Source organism: Tetrao urogallus (assembly GCF_951394365.1).
Source record: "Tetrao urogallus genome assembly, chromosome: 5".
Lineage (NCBI taxonomy): Eukaryota > Metazoa > Chordata > Aves > Galliformes > Phasianidae > Tetrao > Tetrao urogallus.
In genome coordinates this window covers 60,694,810-60,714,754 of record NC_136818.1, presented here as the reverse complement: position 1 = coordinate 60,714,754, position 19,945 = coordinate 60,694,810, and the positions used below count along the sequence as shown (strand labels likewise).

General features: G+C 44.0%; 1 protein-coding gene across 1 annotated transcript in view; it reads right to left on the bottom strand.

Annotated features, from left to right (window-relative positions):
• TACC2 (transforming acidic coiled-coil containing protein 2) overlaps window positions 1–5,471 on the bottom strand; it is a gene marked incomplete at both ends in the record, with an annotated part of 51,227 nt that extends 45,756 nt beyond the window's left edge. The window contains one exon of the mRNA XM_079535302.1: window positions 5,404–5,471. Coding sequence (XP_079391428.1) covers window positions 5,404–5,471 — 68 coding nt within the window. The remainder of the gene's footprint in view (window positions 1–5,403) is intronic.
• Window positions 5,472–19,945: the final 14,474 nt, after the last annotated feature.

The window sequence follows — 19,945 nt, the reverse complement described above, 5'->3', positions numbered from 1 at the left end:
GTCAGACCTCAGAGCTTAGGACAGGAGCAGCACTGTGGGGAAGCTCCAGAAAAATAAAGGAGAGCCCTACAAGCATCCTGAGGTCAGTTTCAGAGAGATCTATACTTACTCAAACCAAAATATGCCCACTTCACATGTTAAGATTTTAGATGGTCTACAGTGCAACCCTCATTTTGCTTTCCAAAGCTAAGGAGTGATCGATCTTCCTGTCTTGCTAAGTGTTGCTACTGATGAAGGTTCTCATGCCAAAAAGTACCTTAAAAGAAACTCTGAGACCCCAAAGATGTGGTGAAAAACTGAAACTAACTCACCTTTTCCCCCCTGAGCTGACTCTCTTGTGCTACTGCAGGTACAAAGCACGATACGCATCGTCTGCTACTGAGCTCAGGTGGCTGCTTCAAAGCATTTAAGGATCTGATGAGAAATGACACAGCTTTTTTTCCTAACAAGTTTTGCTACAGCAAAAACAACACTTTGTTTTGTTTCACATGGAGGAACCCCAATTTTTATTTTATTTATTTATTTTTTTACCTACATCCATTTTCCAAGACTTCCTCAAAGAAAATGCAAACTGCACTGAAATTCTAGCTGTGGTTAAAACTCTGCCACTGCAAAGCCTCTCACCTGGACAGCATGTGAAGTTTGTTACAAAGCCAAATCCTTATAAAGCATCAGCGATGGATGAGGAAATGGTATCTATTGGCTGTGAACGGTATCCAAGATATTGGCAAACACAAAAACTCTCTCCCCATGTAAGGTCTTAAAACAAAGGAACTGAACTAATTTTTGTGTACTACAAGCATGTTGGAAAAGCCCTAAAAGCACCCAGCCTATTACCCCTCAAAGAGCACCTTCGATTCAAACTTAACAAGCTGTTACTTTGACTGCTGCGTTGAGCAAAGCAGAAACATAAGCAGACAGAGAAACAGTGCTGAGTGTGAGAGCCACAATGCATGTGCAGGAATGCCTCTTCATTCATGTTTTTACTGCCTCCCATTTATTATTTTCCAATTTGCTTGTATGTCATAATACATAATAGATGACAGCAGCTCCATTACGCATGGCATAGGGCACACCACTCAATATAGAGAGCTTTCTGAAGCACACATCTTTGCCAGATGTGTGGTGTGCCCTGCTAATAGAAGGTTGAGGGATTCTGGGGTCTTTTTATTTTGTTTTCAAGTCTAAGTGTGACCTGCCTCCCTCTCGTGACAGATGTAGCGGTTGATGTAGTACCCTTCCATATCAAAGGAAGCGCTGTCAGTGACTTCAGAGATGAGATCCTCTGGGCTCAAATAAGGGAGGTTGGAATAAAAGGCAGGAAAGCTTGACAGAAGAATTTCCCTGTTATTTCTGGTCCATTTTCTCTCAAGTGAAACACCCTCATGGCTTCCAGCAATTCACCTTACTTAGCAGACAAAACTAGGAGGTGGAGAGTGCTCTCTGTGCTGCTGGGAATGCTGATTGGTGACTGCCAAATAGAAGGAAAAGATATGTACAACACTGACAATAGGCAGGGCTATCTGTCAAAAAGGGCTTAACTTCAATAATAAATGCCATTTCAATAACAGAAGCCTCCCCTCCTGCCAAAAAAACTCTAATTCTTCTCAATACTTTCATTGTGTATTTCTCCTTTTTCCATATGTTTATTCATTAAGGTGATTTCCTACATATAAGCATATAAAAATACAATTGTGCAAATATTTAACCAGATTGTTTTCTTCCAAACTTTTAAGAACCACACATTGGATTCCTTTAGGTTTTGGAGACAGAAAAATGCACAACAAAGCAAGGGCTGCATATTTGTACATACATATTTGTACATACTTATTTGTATTATTTGTACATACACATAGGTAACTTTCCTCCATACACACACGTATACATACCCACACACAAAACAGCTGCTCACATCTCTTATACACAAGGCTGATTCATCCCAGTTTAAATTCTTCTCAGTCCTTCTGACAACTACCAAAGCCCACACCTCAGAAGATAAACAACGCACAAGGGCAGCATCTTGGCTGGCTACCAACCATCAGTGACATTCAATTTCTTTTTTGGAGTCCAATCCAGCTCCCACTGAAGTCAACGGGCATTTCAGCATTGACTTCAGTAGGAGTTGGCTCAGCCTCCAGACATTTTCCCCTCGGATTGGCAGGGGATGGAAATGTTACAGAGGCAGCATGTAGAGCTCTCAATGGGAGGAAATAGCACACCCCAGCCCTCCAGCCAACCAAGAAACAGGCACTGGACATCAGTCCTGTCCAGCAGCTGCATGGACAGCAGCTACAGTGCTCCACCAAAGCCAGGTGTGCTTTGTGCTCAGAAGAAAGGAGGACAGCTAAAGCAACGCAGAGGGAAGAGCCAGATAGGAGCCATCAACGTTTAAAAATCTATCAAGACTTCTGCTTTTCTAATACTTATCCAAGTGTTATTATAGCATCACCTAGAGCTAGAAATACATTTTTATTAAGAAAACCACCGATGTGTAAGGGATGGCAGATGGAAGCCAGCACAACCCTGGTGTGTCAGCACTGCACAGGCAGTGTGCGAGGCCACACATGTGCCAGCTGTGTATGTGTGTGTGCACCTGAGCAGAGCCAGGCCTGCTGAGCAGCACCACGCTGTCAGTTCCTTTATTCCAGCTATTATGTGATTGAAACATGCCCTCAATTTTGCTCAATCCATGGCCACCAGGGTGCCTGCTGCAATTTGCAAAACACATGACACTGCTCATCATGTCACCAGTGGGGTCTGAGCCACGCCACTTGGATCTGCAGACAACTTTCATTGGCACAGGCTTCCCCTGGGCCTTCCCTTTTTTGTCATTCAAAAGTGACTTCCCTTTTTTCTTTCTTTTTTTAATGTCTATTTTTTATGTAAAAGGCGAATTGCCTACTACCAGTGACCAGATTGCCAGCAACCCACAACAGAACATTCAAGACTGTCAGTACCAAAACTGTTTTTATTACAGATACTTCTTCATTGTACCTGAAACAAATCTACATTGAAATAGGTGTGGGTTTGTTTTTTTGTTTATTTCTCAAACTACATGCAAATAGAGCATAACTAATCATAGCCACACCTGAAAATTGTAACCTTGACCCCTTCTCAGCATAAACTTTACCTCAGTTTCAACAGTTTCACTAATACTGAGCAAAGAGGTCCATTGCAGGATGCTTTCGAGGACCTCTGAAACCAGCAGCTTCTTAAAGGAAATTGTTTCCCTCTGTACTTTTTGATGCTAAATCAATTTCAGCAATGGTTGCTGATTGATGCCCCTGTAACCCAATGAAGGAATGGAGGGCAGCCAAGCCCATCCCTTTGTTAGGAAGCCACCTCCTGTCATTGCCATGCTGTCCCACCGGCCCACGTTGCAGGCGGTCACCACCTGCCTGGGACTCAGCTGGATGGTTTTGCCTCAAGCCACAAAGGAATTTGTTTGTGTACGCAAGATAGGTTGAATACAACCTCATCACAAAAGCGTTACTGAAAGTTACAGTCATTAAAGTATCACTATCTCAGAGCAGGATGGATTACCATGACATCCAATGAAGAGACTCTTGGTCTGGGAAAACAGGTCTGTACTTTCTCAAGGATAAAAAAAAAAAACCACCTCCAGGCTCACGTTTAAGAGCACACAGTTGGAATGAAAAAAATTGCACAGGCATTTGGTATTTAGGATGAGTAATATCTTTCACTGACGCTTCCCAAGAATATCAACAGTTACTGAATGACGTCCGTGCTGAAAGTACTTCTGCTGACTACGTTGGACCTTAAGAGACCATATTAAAGTCCCTCAAAGGTAACAAACAAAAAAAATATTCACATATAAAGCCATCAGAAGAGATGATAATGTCATGTCTAGCATATTACCCATGTACCATAAGAAAAAATAACTACGCCTTGATCAATATGTTCTTAAACAGAATGAATCCTTCAAAGGTTGTGAAAATTGTAGATAAAACACACTGAACACTGCTTCATCTATGCCACTTATATTGCCCAGTCTTCAGATCACTGTTAAAAATATATCCCAGCTCGAGCAGACAAAAACGTAATTAACAGTACTGTAATGAGTAACAGTAATGAGGCATCAGTTCATTCCACTGTACCAGTAAAACATTGTATGCAGCAATGTTAATACTGCCTACGATGAAACTATATCTTACTGGGTGAAGCTGTGCAGCAAAGGAACAAAGGATGCAGAAATGCTGCTAGGCCTATGCCTTACAAATCTAACAAGACAGCATTGAGCAAAGCTATCTACTGATGTACTGGAATATGACAATAGGGAGCATGAACCTACTTGTAAGGCCTATTACAGAGGCAAAACAATCAGTTACTGCTCTCCCATTCCCCTTTGCTCAGAAGCACTTATCTCAAACAGCCAAATGATGCCTCGAATCTAATCACATCTACCTTAATAAGCACATATTACATTACAGTTTCTTTAAAGAGTTAAGTGAGGCTGCTTTATAGATCAGCCCTAGTGGATATACCTAAAACTAACTGAAACGCATGATCAGAAATAAGCTCAGTGATCAGACATCTTAGATAAATGGGATCTCTAACTGAAAGGCCAATGAGAGACAAAGCAATTCCTATAAAACCACCCTGAGGTGAAGCCCGTGCTCCAGCAGTGAGTTTGGGGTGGAGGTCAGGGAGAAGAGGCTGCTCACCACTGAAACCTCAACCAATAAACAGCAAAACCCTAATTTCAAATGGGAAATGACTCTGCTATTTCTGCACGCACGTACGTATCTGTGCGCTATCATACATGATACAGCAACATGAAAAAGTGATCACTTTTGCTCAGTGACATTTGCTTTTTCCTTTCCTCCCCCTCCAGTGAGCCGATCCTTCAGAGCTGCCTTCAGCAAGAGCTGCAGACACCTCGCTCTCACAATTCATCACAGAGTGCAATACCAAAGACTGATGCTGACAGGGGTGATGTGACCTGAAAAACAGCATCTGTACGGAGAACAGCAGAGAGAAGCTCTGAGGAAAGCAGCTCCACGCTGTGCATTTTAAACAGAAAACCCAACGATGGTGGGTTTGGGAGGGGGAAGGGGCAAGTTTTTGTTCCGTTGTAAACGGTCATTGTGCTTGATTCGCTACGCATCCAAAACGCAGAGACAAACGTATGGCACCAGGCATGGCTCCACAGCACCGAGATGAGGTGGGCAGCCCGAGCGAGGTGGGAGCTCAATGAAAGACAGCTCGTGATATTCACCGACACCACAACCACGTCCCCACCTGTACGCAGCCGGCATTAAACAAAGGCCTCACGCGCACAAATCAGCCCCCCACCGCATCGCAGAGCGGAGGTGCGGGAAGGCTGCGGGCCCAGCAGCGCGGCAGAAAAGACGAGAGCGAAGGGAATGCAGACAGACTTACATCGCCTCCGACGGCTCCCGGGCCAGGCTCCCTGCCTGTGCCTGCTGCAGGGACTGCGAGCCTCCCATCCTCAGCGTGCCCCGGGCTGGCAGCTAGGTGTGCGGGCAGCTCCCTCGGCGAGCCGTGCCTGTGCAGAGCCTGCGGTGCTGCACTGCAGATGGGAACAGCTGCTTGCATCAGTGGCAGCACAGGCAGGAGCACTTGAGCAGCAGCCTCTCTTCTTTGAACAGTTGCCAGTTATTTTTTTTTTATTTTTTATTTTTTTTCCCCTTCCCGTCCAGATGAACGTTAGTTAGAAAATAAAATGAAATCCCGGCCACTGTGACAGGCTAATAATCATCTGCTGAACATCAGAGGTCCGTGCAGCCACGGTGCAAGCGCCTCGAACGCAGCACTGCTGGCTATGGAAACTGCCTTCAGGAAAAAAAAAAAATCCAAAAAAAAAAAAAAAGAAGAAGAAAAGCAGACCCTCCCTTTAAGCACACATTGTCAGCTACTGTGGCTCCCTAAGGACCTACAGGCAGGACCATTGCATTGTGTTGACTCAGCTGATTTGAAATGCAAATGCTGGCGGACGCGGGATGCTGTGCATACATTTCCTTTCCATAAGAGGCAAGTTGGACACACTGGGACAACTGCAGAGAGGATTAATAAGCAGAGCGGCCGCTTGTTTCATTTAAACAAATGAGCTCATCCCTCTTGCAGAAATGGAATCGTCCATGAGGGACAGAGGGAGAATATCATGAGCAGCCAAGGTAAACATGGCAATGTGGGAGCTTTCCCCACCCGCAACGCTCCATCCGAAGGGATTGGGGCTTTGCCACCACACACACAGCCCCCCGGCAGGGCCAGAAGGTACAGAACCATGGGGATGCTCACAACCGAACACAATCAAGAGCAGTGGTAGGGATCTTTCAGCCTGCAAAGCACAAGCAAAAACAAACCACAATCCAAACCCTCTGAACAGGCTTATCCCTCTCTGGGGGTAGTAAGGCGACAGAATTCATAGAATCATTTCAGTTGGAAGGGACATTAAAGGCCATCTGGTCCAACCCCCCAGCAATCAGCAGGGATGCCCACAGCTCCATCAGGTGCTCAGAGCCCATCCCCTGACCTCAGGTGTCTCAAGGGATGGGACACCACCACCTCTCTGGGCAGCCTGTGAAGTACCTCACCACCATTCTTGTAAAAACCTTTCTCCTTAAACCTAATGTAAAAGTCCCCTCTTCCAGCTTGAACCCATTTCCTCTTATCCTATTACAACAGACCCTACTAAAGAGACTGTCCCCTTCTTTCTTGTGGCCCCCCTCTATGGGGGAACAAGCCAAAAGGGCTGGACACGACCACTCCTGTGTATAAATTTTATACACCACATTCAGCAGAGGCACTCCATGTGCATGCTGTGTTCCACAGCATCCTAAGGACAAAAAGGGTATCAGCTGCATCACTACCTATACTCGGAATTAAACACTCGAGAAACAAACAGCTTGAGGCTGCGTGACACTTCTGGATCCAAGCTGGAGCAGAGGGGTCAGAAGGCTCAAATATATTTAATAGGGATACTAGAACTCACTGACTTCAAAGCACCTTCCCCAGCATTTCAGTGGAGACCTCAGTAGACTTGCACCTTCAGTAGCTTCTGGTTTTTATTGTTTCTGCTTGCAAGAAGGAAAATCCAGTAGTGTTTGCCCACTGCCTGCACTAGAGCACATGGGCTGCTTTTAAGCCCTTTCACAGTAAAAAGCACTTCAGCAGATATTTACAAGGAGAAGCACTAAATGCTGTAAGCTGAACGACACTGCTAATGACAGCAGATCTGTACAGCCACATAAGAAAATGATTCAGAATGCTCATTTTTAACAGAACCTCAGGTAATACACCTGTCAGGAGCTCGTCCAAGTAAAACAGAATTCAAAGGAAGAGCCTGGAAAAAAAATAATCTGTATACCCTGGCAGTAGCTTTGCAATGGTTAATAACTCTGAGATACCAACCCAGTGCAGGAAGTGGTACCAGCCTGCAATTACAGGGCTGCATTTAGGGAACCTATTAGGTTGAGGTTACTGCTCAGTTTTATGCGTGGTAGCTGTGCTGAGCTACAGATGATTGGTCTTCTGATTGCCATAAGAGCTCCCTATTGGGTTTTATTTATTGCAGAATAAAGGAGACAATAATTCTAAGAAAGGCAAACTCCACAATGAGAAAATGAAGCCCTTGCAGTTTTCTGGGAGCCAACAGGGAGAACAGAGGCACCATTTGTCCTGCAGTGGAGAAAATGGGAATATTGTGGTACTTTCCTAACAAATATAAAGTGTGCATTTAAAATGCCTATCACTTTGCTCCTTGCTACATTCACCTGAAGCCACGCTTTTCTTTAAGTTATTCTGAATGCTCAGAGCATCACATCATTTCACTACACACACTTCAGTGCATGCAATGAAGCGTTATACAATTACAGCAAAAGCAACTTTGAAAAGCTGGCTGTGGCCTTTTATTCCTTCATGGATACAGAAGCACTGACCCCAACCTCAGGAGTGAACACAGATGCAGAGCAGCCCACAACGTGGGCTCTCCCTGCAGCTCCGTGTGAGGGGAGCTTTCCCTCTCCTGCCTGGCCCCAGTCCATCCTTTAGGCCTGCCAACAGAAGTGCTAATTTAGTACTAAATTTAGTGCTGGCTTTTAAAAATATAAGAACTGTGTTGATACCATAAAAGTACATCTGGTAAGAACTAGCCTGGGACCTGAAAAACACACAGCTGGGGCTCAAAAACCAAAATCTCACTGTGGCTTCAAAGGAGTTGAAGATGCCCCAGGCATCTCAGCCCAGGGTTGTTCCAGACACCATCCACATAACTTACTGTGATTCCAAGGCTCAAAAAGGGTATCTAAATATTCAGTGCCATCCTTTAAAATTTATCACTTCCTTCTGTTTGTTTCATTCACTTCGGCCTACATGAAATATTTGCTACAGCCCCTAAATATTTGGTCTTACTCCATTTTGTGTTTATATATAAATTCAGACTTGGGTCACCAGCACCCAATTTGAAATTTTTGGCTTCCATCAAAAAAGCAGTGCTGGGCAGGACTGTGATAGGATTTATGATTAAGTAAAACTTGTGTTTTGTTTTTGGCTTCACCATAGACCTTGCTAAGCCCTAAGGCTAGTTATAAACGTGGCCACACACATACACACACTACCAAACATCAAAGAGCCCTCTGCAAGAAAGCACTGCCTCTCATATCTTACCACCCCCCTTGGGATGGGTGCCCAAATCTCAGCCCAAACATCTCAATTGCAATCCAGGATTGGGGTACTGTACAGAAGCCAGCACTGTGTGCAGCCAACAGCACAGAACAGAGCAAAAGCAAACAACCCAGTAACTAAAGTGGGTTTTTCTGACATGCTGAAGGCTGCTGTCAAAGCCCTGAGGAACAATACTGCCTCTTTTAAAGCAATTTTTAAAAGGGGGAAATGTTAACAAAGGAGAGATTATTTTATAAATGGGATCCTAAAAATAAACACTGAGATTTAGATGATATTACCTTGGGATCCCAAAGCCTTGAATGCGGCCTGAGAAGCAGTTTGTATCCCAAGGATTCCTTTATTTGTAGGCTGCCTGGTTTCAAAGCGCTCGTGAATAGGGCACCCACAACATCAGCCTGATAAGACATATCAGTCATAAGCTCATCACCTTCACTAACAGACTAAAAAGACCACATTGCACCAAGAAAATCAATGCTGTTCTGTATAGTTGCAAGGCCAGCCAGTGCCTAGGGGAGGCTGCCTGCACACTGGAGAGCACATCAGCACATAAAAGCACTGGCAGCTTTTGAAGCACAGCCCTTTCAGGGCACCCCAAGGCTGAGGGCTCCTGCACTCCAAATCCTCCCCCCACAGCTGCTTAAGAATTCAAGCACTGGTCATTATAGAATGCATAATGCATGGTTCTAAACATGCCATACGTTTTCTTGCACTTCTTTACCCACCACCACACTTTTCAGCCCTGTCGCAGCTACAATTTCCTTTTCTTGGTTTATTCTTCTCCCTCCTGTAGCCAGATTTTTGTTCCTTACTCCTCTCTCCCTCTCTCGTGACCAAGAGGCCATCAACCTTATAACTGAGAGTCACTCAAAGGTTTCCTTGAGCAGTGAGCTGCTGAGGCTGCCAGCTGACTTGCCACAAACCATTTGCTCCCCTTCACTACGGCTCTTTGCTTTACCTGGTTATTGCTACTCTGATGTTAAACACAGAGCTCTGCCAGCAGGAATCAATGCAGCACCACGTTGATTCTGTGTGTATTTCTCCAGACAGTTTGCTCCACAGTCCAGCTCACTGCCTGCACTGCCATGGCACAGGGACACCATGGCACAGGGACAGTGGCAGGATGTAATGCTGTACCACAGCATCACCAAATATTTCTCTCTTCCCTTAGTTTTATGGAGCAACTCCATGCTACAATTGAAAGAACAAAGGAAATATGTGAAATATACAACAAATTTACCCCCTTTTGGCTTACTGGAAGAAAAAATGCTAACATAAATTGTAATGCCTATGTTTTACTAGTGCCTAACAAATAGGCTTTTCGTTCTGTTCATGTGCACTGTTACTGAGATAATAGTATACAGTCAGCAATGTAAGGACATATCACCATCCTTAGCTATCCCTAATTTGATCTCATCCAGCGCATATAAATCAGAAATTCCATCCTAAATTAAGAACCGAAGAGCTTCAGATTGAAACCATCATCACAGATCTTTTGTTTGGTTGTTGTTTTTTCACTGATTTTTTGGTTTATTCATTTTGTAGCTGTTCCTTTTATTTACATGGGCTTGAAGGGCACCCAGGAGAGCATGAATGAAACCTAAGTAGCAAAATCATCAAGGACCCTGTTAAATGAGGTTTTTCAATATATTCTTCAAGAAGAAGAAAAGCAATTCTTTCTATTGCCTTTGCACAAGGTTGGGCATTACACAGCCCTTTCTGCATTGGTATCAAAGGGTATGCCACGAAATAACATGAGCTGATACTAGGTGTAAATCTTTAGAGGTTCAACTTAATCTTACATCAAATGCCTCCACTTACCTAGATTAACGTGAGTGCTTTATTTGCATTGCTCCATTATTAGTCCCTGAAAAAAACACAGTATCTCAGAATTTAAAGCCTGAGCGCATTAACAAAATGCTTCTAACTCCCAAGTCAAGAAAAAAAACCAGGTGACCTGTGATGATGCTCTCAAAGTAGACAGTGCAGCTCATAGGAAACAAATGCTAGAATACGTTCCCCCAAAAAAGGAAACAAATAAATACTCCCTAGATGTGCACACACACAATTGATCAGTGTTGAGTTGCTAAGGTCACTGCTTAATCTAAATTGCAAGTGAGATCAATGGCATTAAGAGTTATGGATAATAGTTATTGAATTTCCTGCTCAGTTATTGAAATTTCCTGTGTTAGAAACCCACTGCAAATGCTTCTCTTCAGGATGCCATGGGCTCTGCAGTCTTTCAGGGCCCAGTGGTGAATTAGGATGGGTAAGGTGAGAGCCAAACACAACAGATTCCATGTACAGATAGGGAGATGTGCTTTTGGAGAGCAGGGAAGCCTCCATGGCAGCCATGCAGAGATGCCACCCAAGGAACAAGGAGGGCTTTTCATCCCACAGATCTTCAAGACCTACGTTAAGGTTCAAGGGCAGCCTTGAATTGGTGTCTTCTTACGTTCACCTACAGGTTCATTTTGAATCTGAAAGACTCCACAGAAAATTGGTTCGAGTCTTTTCAGTATTTTTCAGGTTTTTCCTTTTAAAGGATGGGCCAAAACCCAGCAGTAGGGGTAGGTGGAGCTCCTGCCCCAAAAGCACAGGCCCTACTCAGCCACATCATGGACCGCTGAGAAACACAACCCAGCCCCAGTCTAACCCTGTATTGCCTGCTCTAACACAGGAGGCGCCCATATCCCTCAAATCCTCCTCCCTGCTGGCAGCACCAGGACATGATGCCTGTCCTGCCCTTGTACAGCCACAGCAAGATGATTAACGCCACTCTAAAATTCCTTGTGGATGGATTAGTGTAATGACATATTCATTTTCATGCTGTTGAACCTGTTTTAGCAGCAAGGAAATCATCATCTATCGCCTGAGGGAACCTTTAAAATACACAGCAATAAGCAGCAAACACAGGGCCACCATCACCCTTTTGTCCACAGCCACATGCAGGCAGCAGCTTTACAACACACAACTAATTGCCTTCTTAGAGCATAAGCATGCAGGGTGCACCTCGGGGAGCACAAATTCTAAACAAAGATACGGTCAGCAAATTGGTACAATTTCACATTTCTAGTAAGTGCCCATTAACATATCATGATTTGGCTTTTAAAATTCAAATCAGTGGAAACTATTTGTTGAATTGTTGCTGTTTTATGGAAGCTGTCCTCTGCCAGACCTTGGGGTCTCCAGGAACCCTGCCCATCACACACAGCCACAGGGTCACCCAGAGAAGCCTGCAGGATGCTGTCCCTTGTCTGGAGACCACACCATAAAAGCCTGTAAGCGGTGACAAGAAAATGCTCTTAGTCTACAATACTTTGAGCTGTAAACACAGCAGACATCTTAGGATTTGATGGGACAGGCTGGCAAGATGGAGTGAGCAGCACAAAGCATCCTCCTGCTTGGGACTGCACAGTGCTGAGCACAGCCCTCAGGCCAAAGGCTGGGAGACACAAAAGGCTGAAACAGAGGAAATGAATGGATGAGTAGAGTGGCTCACTTTTGCCCATTTCTTGGAGGACTGGTTGATAACATGAAAGATATCTACTTATGTTGTGCTTCAGGAGGTGAATGCTTCGCAGGTTATCAACCATCGAGCCTCAAGAAAAATCCTTGGTTTTTAGTTTCCGAGACCTAAGCAACTTCATTTCAACATCTTCACACTGTTTCTTCTTCTACAAAAATCACTTCATTTGTGCACCAGACAGTCTACATAACCTAGAAAGCATGCTACAATACAGTTCATGCAGTACACTTAAAAAACAAAAACTAGAAACAGATGCAGAATGCATCACATCCATCTCTCTCCCTGACAACACAATTGGGAATGGATCAGCTCTCCAGATTCTTGCTAGCTCTATCCACAGTGGTTCCTTAAATGACAAGTTACACTCACTAGCAATATTTCAGCACTTCTACCAAATTATTAAGTGCCTGTGATGCAGTTTATAAGCAGCTCATCATAATCAGAGGAGACTGAAACACCTCAAGAATCTATTTTGCAGAAAACTGTGCAGAGGCAAAGCACTTGCAGAAGTTTAGCACCTCACTGTGCAAACAGCTGCCATAAATGTGACAAAATGAGAAATAATCCAGCTTGCACACTATTATTTTCTGTGTCCTGTTTGGGTTGACCTGATAAACAGAAATTACAGAAAAGTGCATGAAGGCCCAAGAGGCATTAACATAAGGGGCTGATTATAACAACAAAGAACTGTTCGGACAGTAATGTGAGGAGAATGGAAGAGCTCTTTTTATCCTACAGATCTCTCCAATTCCCACCTCCACATGCATTATGATCTCTGATAAACTTGTGTTCACAGTGCAAAAAGAGCAAACACATCAGAAGTTTAGAGAAGGCTGCAGGTGATCAGACTGCTCATCTCCAATGATAATGAAGATGCACATTTCGGTTAGCGACAGCCCAGGATGGGTTTTGACGTTGCATCAAGCAATTCTATTAATATTACTTGTTTACTTCATTACTCTGTTGTTTACCTCACCAAAGAGATTCTTAAACGCACATTTTCAGCAGTCAGCTCTGCCTGTCCATACACTTCTCAAATGATTTCTCATCTCTTCATGCAGCTTTTAGAGAATGACTAGAATATCCTCTGTTCAGAGAATTCTCTCCAGATGACAGAACTTGCAGGCTGCTGCCAAACAGACCTTCAGACACTTCTTTTCCTTACCAACTGTACACACTTAAAAAGAACATGTGTGTACTGTACCATAAAGGAGCAAAGAACTAACCCTACATCACAGCAAGCATGTAACTTTAAAGCTTAGGACACCACTTTCTGATCAAAATTCTCAGAAATACACAAAGGTAAATTCACCAACACGTTTCCTAGGTATGAAACTGTAGATGATTTTTGAGTAGTGTTTGCTGATAGCTATTCATTCTCTGTTCCACAGCAGAACACATCCATTGTGTACGTGCCCATCCGTGATTCAGGGTATCCTCCTGCTGACACCAGCACCTTCTGACATTTCTGAATGTCACATTAAGCAGAACAGCTGTATTTCCCATGGTGTCTCCCATCTTGCAGCGTGCTTGTCACAAGCTGCCAACCTGTATCTGTGGGGTGGAGAAAGACACTCTCCAGAGAGTTCCCATTTAATATTCTCAACCGTGCTGTGACCTTTCTCATTAATAGATGTCACAGTGAGGGCATGCCATTATTGCCAAGCCACAGCAGCACAGTGGTTAATCACCCACAAGACAGGCACCACCCAAAGCTGTGACATGAATACCCACAGACATGTGTCCTCTTGTCTATATCTGAGATGGGAGGACAGCCTGGGGGTTTTCCCAGCAGAATTCCCTGAGGCCATTTAACAGTCAGTGCAAAGCTGAAGGAGAGAAAGACTAGCTTTGAAATGAAGATAACTGAATGTTTCTTTAGCAAGAATGAAACCAAGCTGAACTTCTTTCTTCACTACTGTCAACTACAATGCAGCATCTAAAGAGGAATGAGCAAAACAGTTCTCCTGAGGAGGAAAAAAAAAAAACAAAAACAAAACAACTGAATATTTAAGAATTTAAAAACAGTGAGGAAGATCAGTGCACTAATAACCAGCGTAGTGCAAGCTCCCTCTTCTGGTCTTCCAGGGGAAATGTAGTGGAACAAGCAGGTCTTCATCCTCTAGCAATTGGTTTCAAAATCTAGCAACAAAGTGTTCACACAACTTAGGCAAAACACCCAATATTTTAAGACAAAAACATATAGATGTGGAAATTTACTTCAAATGCATGAAATAGCACTGAACACTACCTCTTTATCTCCTCTGTGACACTTCCAGCTTCCTGAGGAGGCAGCTCTACTTCACCACCAGGGGCTGCAGCCACCAGCACATCCCCGGAAACGAGCCCACCAGCTTCTTCACAGCTATCAGGCTTGGAAGTGCTGGAAAATAATCACGAAAAATCACCAGCTGATAAATTTAAAGAAGGCCCACGGACCTGCAGTGAAATCTCTTGAAAAGATGAGTTTGAGTAGATCTGAACTTCTGTCAGGAGCACACTGTTCCATCACTGGTACTCTCCCCCCTGCCTCCCATGAATTACTTCTTCCTACAAAGCCTACTTAAATTCTCAGATGACCACATGAACAGCAGTACTACTGCAAAGCTTTGACAGCTCTTACAAACCCAAGCATGATCTTCCAGAGGAATTCAAGACTGTTCTGTTTGCTACATGCAATGGAGATGAATGACAGAAATCCCTAATTACTCCTGTACAGAGACCTTTCTCCTCACAACAGATTATAAACACTCAGTTTAAGTGACTTCAAAAGGAACCAAAGGAGCATTGCAGCCATCAAGTGCTTCCCAAGGGCGGCTCTGACACACCAGAGGGACAGAAGTGCCCTGAGGCAGCTTCCCAACTTGTTTCTGCAAGTTCAGACCCAAGGAAACGTTGGTGGAACTAGGCCAGGGGTGAGAAGCTGCTTTTAGGCTTCCTAAGCTAAGTATTAATGGCCATTTCTGTCATTCTATCCTTTAAATTTAATTTCCTCTCCCTGCCCCCAGTAGTCATACTTGAATAACTGCATTACTGGATGAGAGCTGGTAAGGTTCAGGGACAAATTGTTCCTTTCTTTAGAAACATGCACACAAGCAAGGACAGCCATAAATCACATCTCTCTAACTTTAGCCACAGTACCTATCAGCATGGAGACAGTGATTCCCCAAAGTGTTTATCCACACAGACCACGAGCACTTAAAAGGGGTCTACATAATTAGCTCACATGCACGAAGTAGCTCTGTGCCATATGGGCTAGCTATTATGTTATTTCTTCCAAGAAACCAGCCAATTATCTCTGCTCTGAGCACTTCTCTCTCCCTTCCTTCCTTTCCCACCCTGTCCTGACACCGACGCAAACTTCCCGACTCCCCAGTCCCATCAAGTCCTTTATTTAAAAGCAAGCTGTTTCCTTTTTCCACAGGGAAGACTCTTCCCTTTGCTAAAAATGTCTTTATCCTAATATAGAAATGGCATCGACTATATACAAACGCTATGTGACTATATAGGGTCACATGGAGATGAGAGAAAGTTACGATTTTCAAGGAAAAAGTGAATTGCTAAGAATAAGAAAATGCTGAACACACGTTTGGAGAGCAAACAAAGAATCACAAAACACAAACACTACAAAGTGGACTCAGCTAAGCAAGAATACTGAATGTACACACAGTTACAGACATTACATTGTGTACACAAGAAAGCATCTCAGCTAACTGCTTGCAGTAGCACTCACATCTCACTGCCCTTTGCAGTCCCTCAGCTCTCCCCTTTACACCTTTCCACATAAAAGGAAAACATCTTCAGCAATATCCTTTGACTGATGCCACTGCTGACACTCTGCAAAGCAAAACAAGCTATCAGAATGGGCATTTTTAGAAGAGCTCTGCTTCCTGGGACTTGGGAAGCACAGGCCTTGCTTTGACAAGCTGTAACACCAATATGTGTTAAGCCCACAATGAACCATGCATTGGCTACTCTGGATCCTGCTGAGTTGAGCTGATCTGAAAACACACTTTTCCACCTCTGCCTCTGTGTATTTGTCAGCAATTCTCAAAAGCCACCTCCTGATGCTCCGCGTGCCCCTCCAGTCCCCAACACATCTCCCACGAAACAGGAGTGCTGCACCTGCAGTGTAAGCAGGAATACGTCCAAAAAGAATTTCTTCTAGAGCTACGTGCACTGACAAAAAAATGCTTGGCCAAGCAGCCAATGAACTCTTGACCTAATTCTTTTCAGGGCACTGCTCTGTATATACAGTAAATAAAATGCAGTATTGAGCAGATGTGATGCCCTGATGCCTCTAATCAATACATTACCAGCAAAGGAGGAGAAGCAGTCCCCGAGATCCAAAACAAAGATACAGTTTCTTGACTGACAGATGGATGAACAACCTGATCTCTTATTATGCACTGCCATCTGGAAGACATTTGGCACAAACTGACCCCTGCCTTACACGCACCATTATTTTCCCCTGACAAAGTGCCCACCATCTGCATTATACGATGCTCCTGATGGGGAAACAAAAGGAACTTATTAATGGATAACTACATACGTTGCAAGAAAACCCACTTTGTAATCACATTTTATTGCAGATAGACTGGAAAGGATTATGCCACCTAATAACCCTGGTAAGTACAACACACAGGTGTAAGCAGGGAGCATCAACACAGTGACATCGCATGCATGTGCACTGGAGAATTTCTCTGCAGTCGCAGTGAAAGCAGTGGTACAGAATTTCTACACAAAAACAGTAAAATAAAATAAATTAAAAAAAAAAAAAAAAAGATAGGCAAGTACCTGCTCCCTGCCACAGGTGAAGAGATGAGGAATAAGGCAAAGACACAAAGCAACAAATATCACTCAGATTCCCCTCAGACAAGAAAAGCTCAGTCCTGCTGTCACCGATCCCAAAGGTGGGCACAGCCCCACGTGCCATAGAAGTATTGCTCTCACTGGCTTTCAGCATTACAGTTATCCAGTCAGGACTGAACAAACCACTGTGGGTCACTGCTGGGAGCTGGAAGCCTGTTTCAGGCAGGAGTGGAAGTGATGCAGCTGCACAAGATGAACCCAGCCTGCCTACCAGCTGCATCTGCAGGTGGGATCACGTGTGAGCTGGTGCATTTTAGCACCAGACGTACAAGGAACACTTCTGCCAAGTGCACACCACCTGCACTAACAGGAGCCAGCAAAGCTGGCAGCCTGGCCAGGAAAGGCAAGTGAAAGAACAGGCAGGCTTTTATGTCAAAGCAGGTACAGAATAAAGGAAAAAGAAAAACTATACTGATAACAACTGTACAGATTTTGGCTTTTTAAAATTCAAAACCAACAAACAGATGACAACTGCCTGCAGCCAGATTCACCCTAGCTGTGAATCCCAACAGCCAATGACCTAAATGACCGCTGCGCATTTTCTCTCTCACCTACCTGTTTCAGCAACTGAAAGGCTATCATTTCCTGCAGGCTGCATATCCCTGGCTTGCACCCTTTATCAGTGACCCCTTGCAAAAATCCTTGCACCTTCACCATGGGTGGGATACAGAAAGGAGAGCATTGAAATGAGTCCCAGGCACTGTGATTGCTGTAGGCTGTGCCCCGTCACAGCTGTGGGCTCTGCCCAAGACCAACTCTTGCATGCTTAAAGATGTAAAACCATCTTTAAGACAGAATGTATAAAGCAGATTAAAATAAAAGGCGTAATATAATGAACCTTAAAGCTCAGATCAAGACAAGAACGTGAACAGGGTGAATCCACAAGGTTTACAGGAAGCAGTGAATTAAGATACTGTGAAGACTGCTCTTCTAAAATGTTTCCTAAGGTGACGTGCCTTTTTGCCTACAAATAGCAAACTATCTCCTCAGGGGCAAAAGAGCTTTGTAATTTAGACTGTATTCAAGGGATCTTATGTAAATGTTGGCACTTTTGGTGGTAGGTTTGGTTTTTTTTGTTTTGTTTCACTCCACTGCACTCAGTATCTCACAGCTCCACCTCACTCACTGCTCACTCTTTTCTATTGTTTGCTATTATGACAGACAGTGCATTAATAAGAGAAAAACAGAATCCCTGGAACAAAATTAATCCAAATGAATTTATTAAACACAAAAAAGCACAACTATTCAAGTAAAAACTTACAAGGACTAGAAGAAATCCACACCATGAGCTTCCTGTGCGAGCTTCTCTAGATCCCCTTGTCTCTTGGTTGTAGGAAGAAGTTTGTTTCTCAGATTCACTCAGCATTAGCAGTCTAACTAGCTTGGGGACAGGTGGAAGACGAGCAACAGCTCCACGCCAAGGTTACCTGGCTTTTAAGGTGGATTGTGCAAACCCCACAAGGTTCTTTCTGCCTTTGATAGTGTATTACTACTACTTTAGCTAACCAGTTTAATGCTAGCTTAAATACTCCAGACATGTTTACACTCCTCTGAATTCACGGTGACTGAAGGTTAAACACACCCTGTTGGCAGGTAAGGCAAATTCACACCCAAAGATCTTGACAACCCAACTGCCACCAGCACAACAAAGCAACAGACTTCCTTCTCAAATAAAAGCAGACAAAAAGCTCTGTGTCCAACAGAAATGAGATAATTGAATGCTTGGTCATCAGCATCCTGCTGTTAAGGAACTTCTTAAGAGTCAGAAAGCTCTGAAGGATCAGTTACCCTGTATTCTAACCCCTTCCAAAAAAACAAACCTAAGAAAAAACAGTGCAAGCATCTAAAAATAATAAATGCCTGTACTGAACCTTCACGTAGTCCAGCCCTCTGCTCCAAAGTGATTCACTCTTGGAGAAAGGAAAACAACATCTTCCTTTGAAGGTTCTGCTTGAGCAAAAAAATTTAAGTCTCAGTAAAGATTATACAACACCCCACCAGCTACAGATTCAGCAAACCCCTCAGCTAAGTGGCCGTAGCACACATATATCCATCCAGCAAGAGAGGTGGCAATTTCTCAGCTATTGCTGAGCTCTGTGGCCCTCCTCACCCCTCCCAGCACCCCACCATAATGCTCTCACAATACCTTGCTGCAGTCAGCTCAGCAGCATCCGTGGGCTCAACATTTCCATAAGCCGTAGAAACAGCTTGGGCTTGCTCAGGAGGACCAAGGGCAGAAGCCAACTGTATATCATCACCTGGCCCAGGAGGGCTGCGGAGAGAAAAGACATGGAAAAAGGCAGCCTTAGAGGTCTGAATTACAGCAGCATTACTGTCACTTGGCTGGCTGAAGCCCTTGCTGTTCAGCATGCCTGTGCTGACTCGTGTGCTGGGGAATGCAGGGAAAGTTGGTATTTTTAATATAAGTTGCTGTTGTGTACAGCTTTATTGTTCCCACAAGACTGAAGTCACTGGAATTTTGACTGTGTTACAACTGCAGGAGCAGTGAGATAATACAATCCAGCAGCAAATTAAACCAATTGTGATTCTGATTTTTAAAAGCAAGTGAGAAAATAAGCTACTGCTTGAACAAGAGAAGCAGCAAGGCTGCCTTGACACAGCCACCTAACACCAGGGAGCTGGAGCCCAGCTTCCACCCACCCCAGAGCTTGCTGTGCATTTTAGGGCATGTGCAATGCACAGGGAGCACAGGCCTTGTCCCAAAGCTGAGCTAGCAAGGAACCCCCAGCAGGAGCACAGGTGGAAAGGAAGCAATCTAGAAACCCACATTGGAATCAATGAGGAAAGGTTCCTTGCTGAAGAAGGGTTTTTTTTGTTTGTTTGTTTTTGTGCCTTTATTCAAAACACAGGAACCTCCTG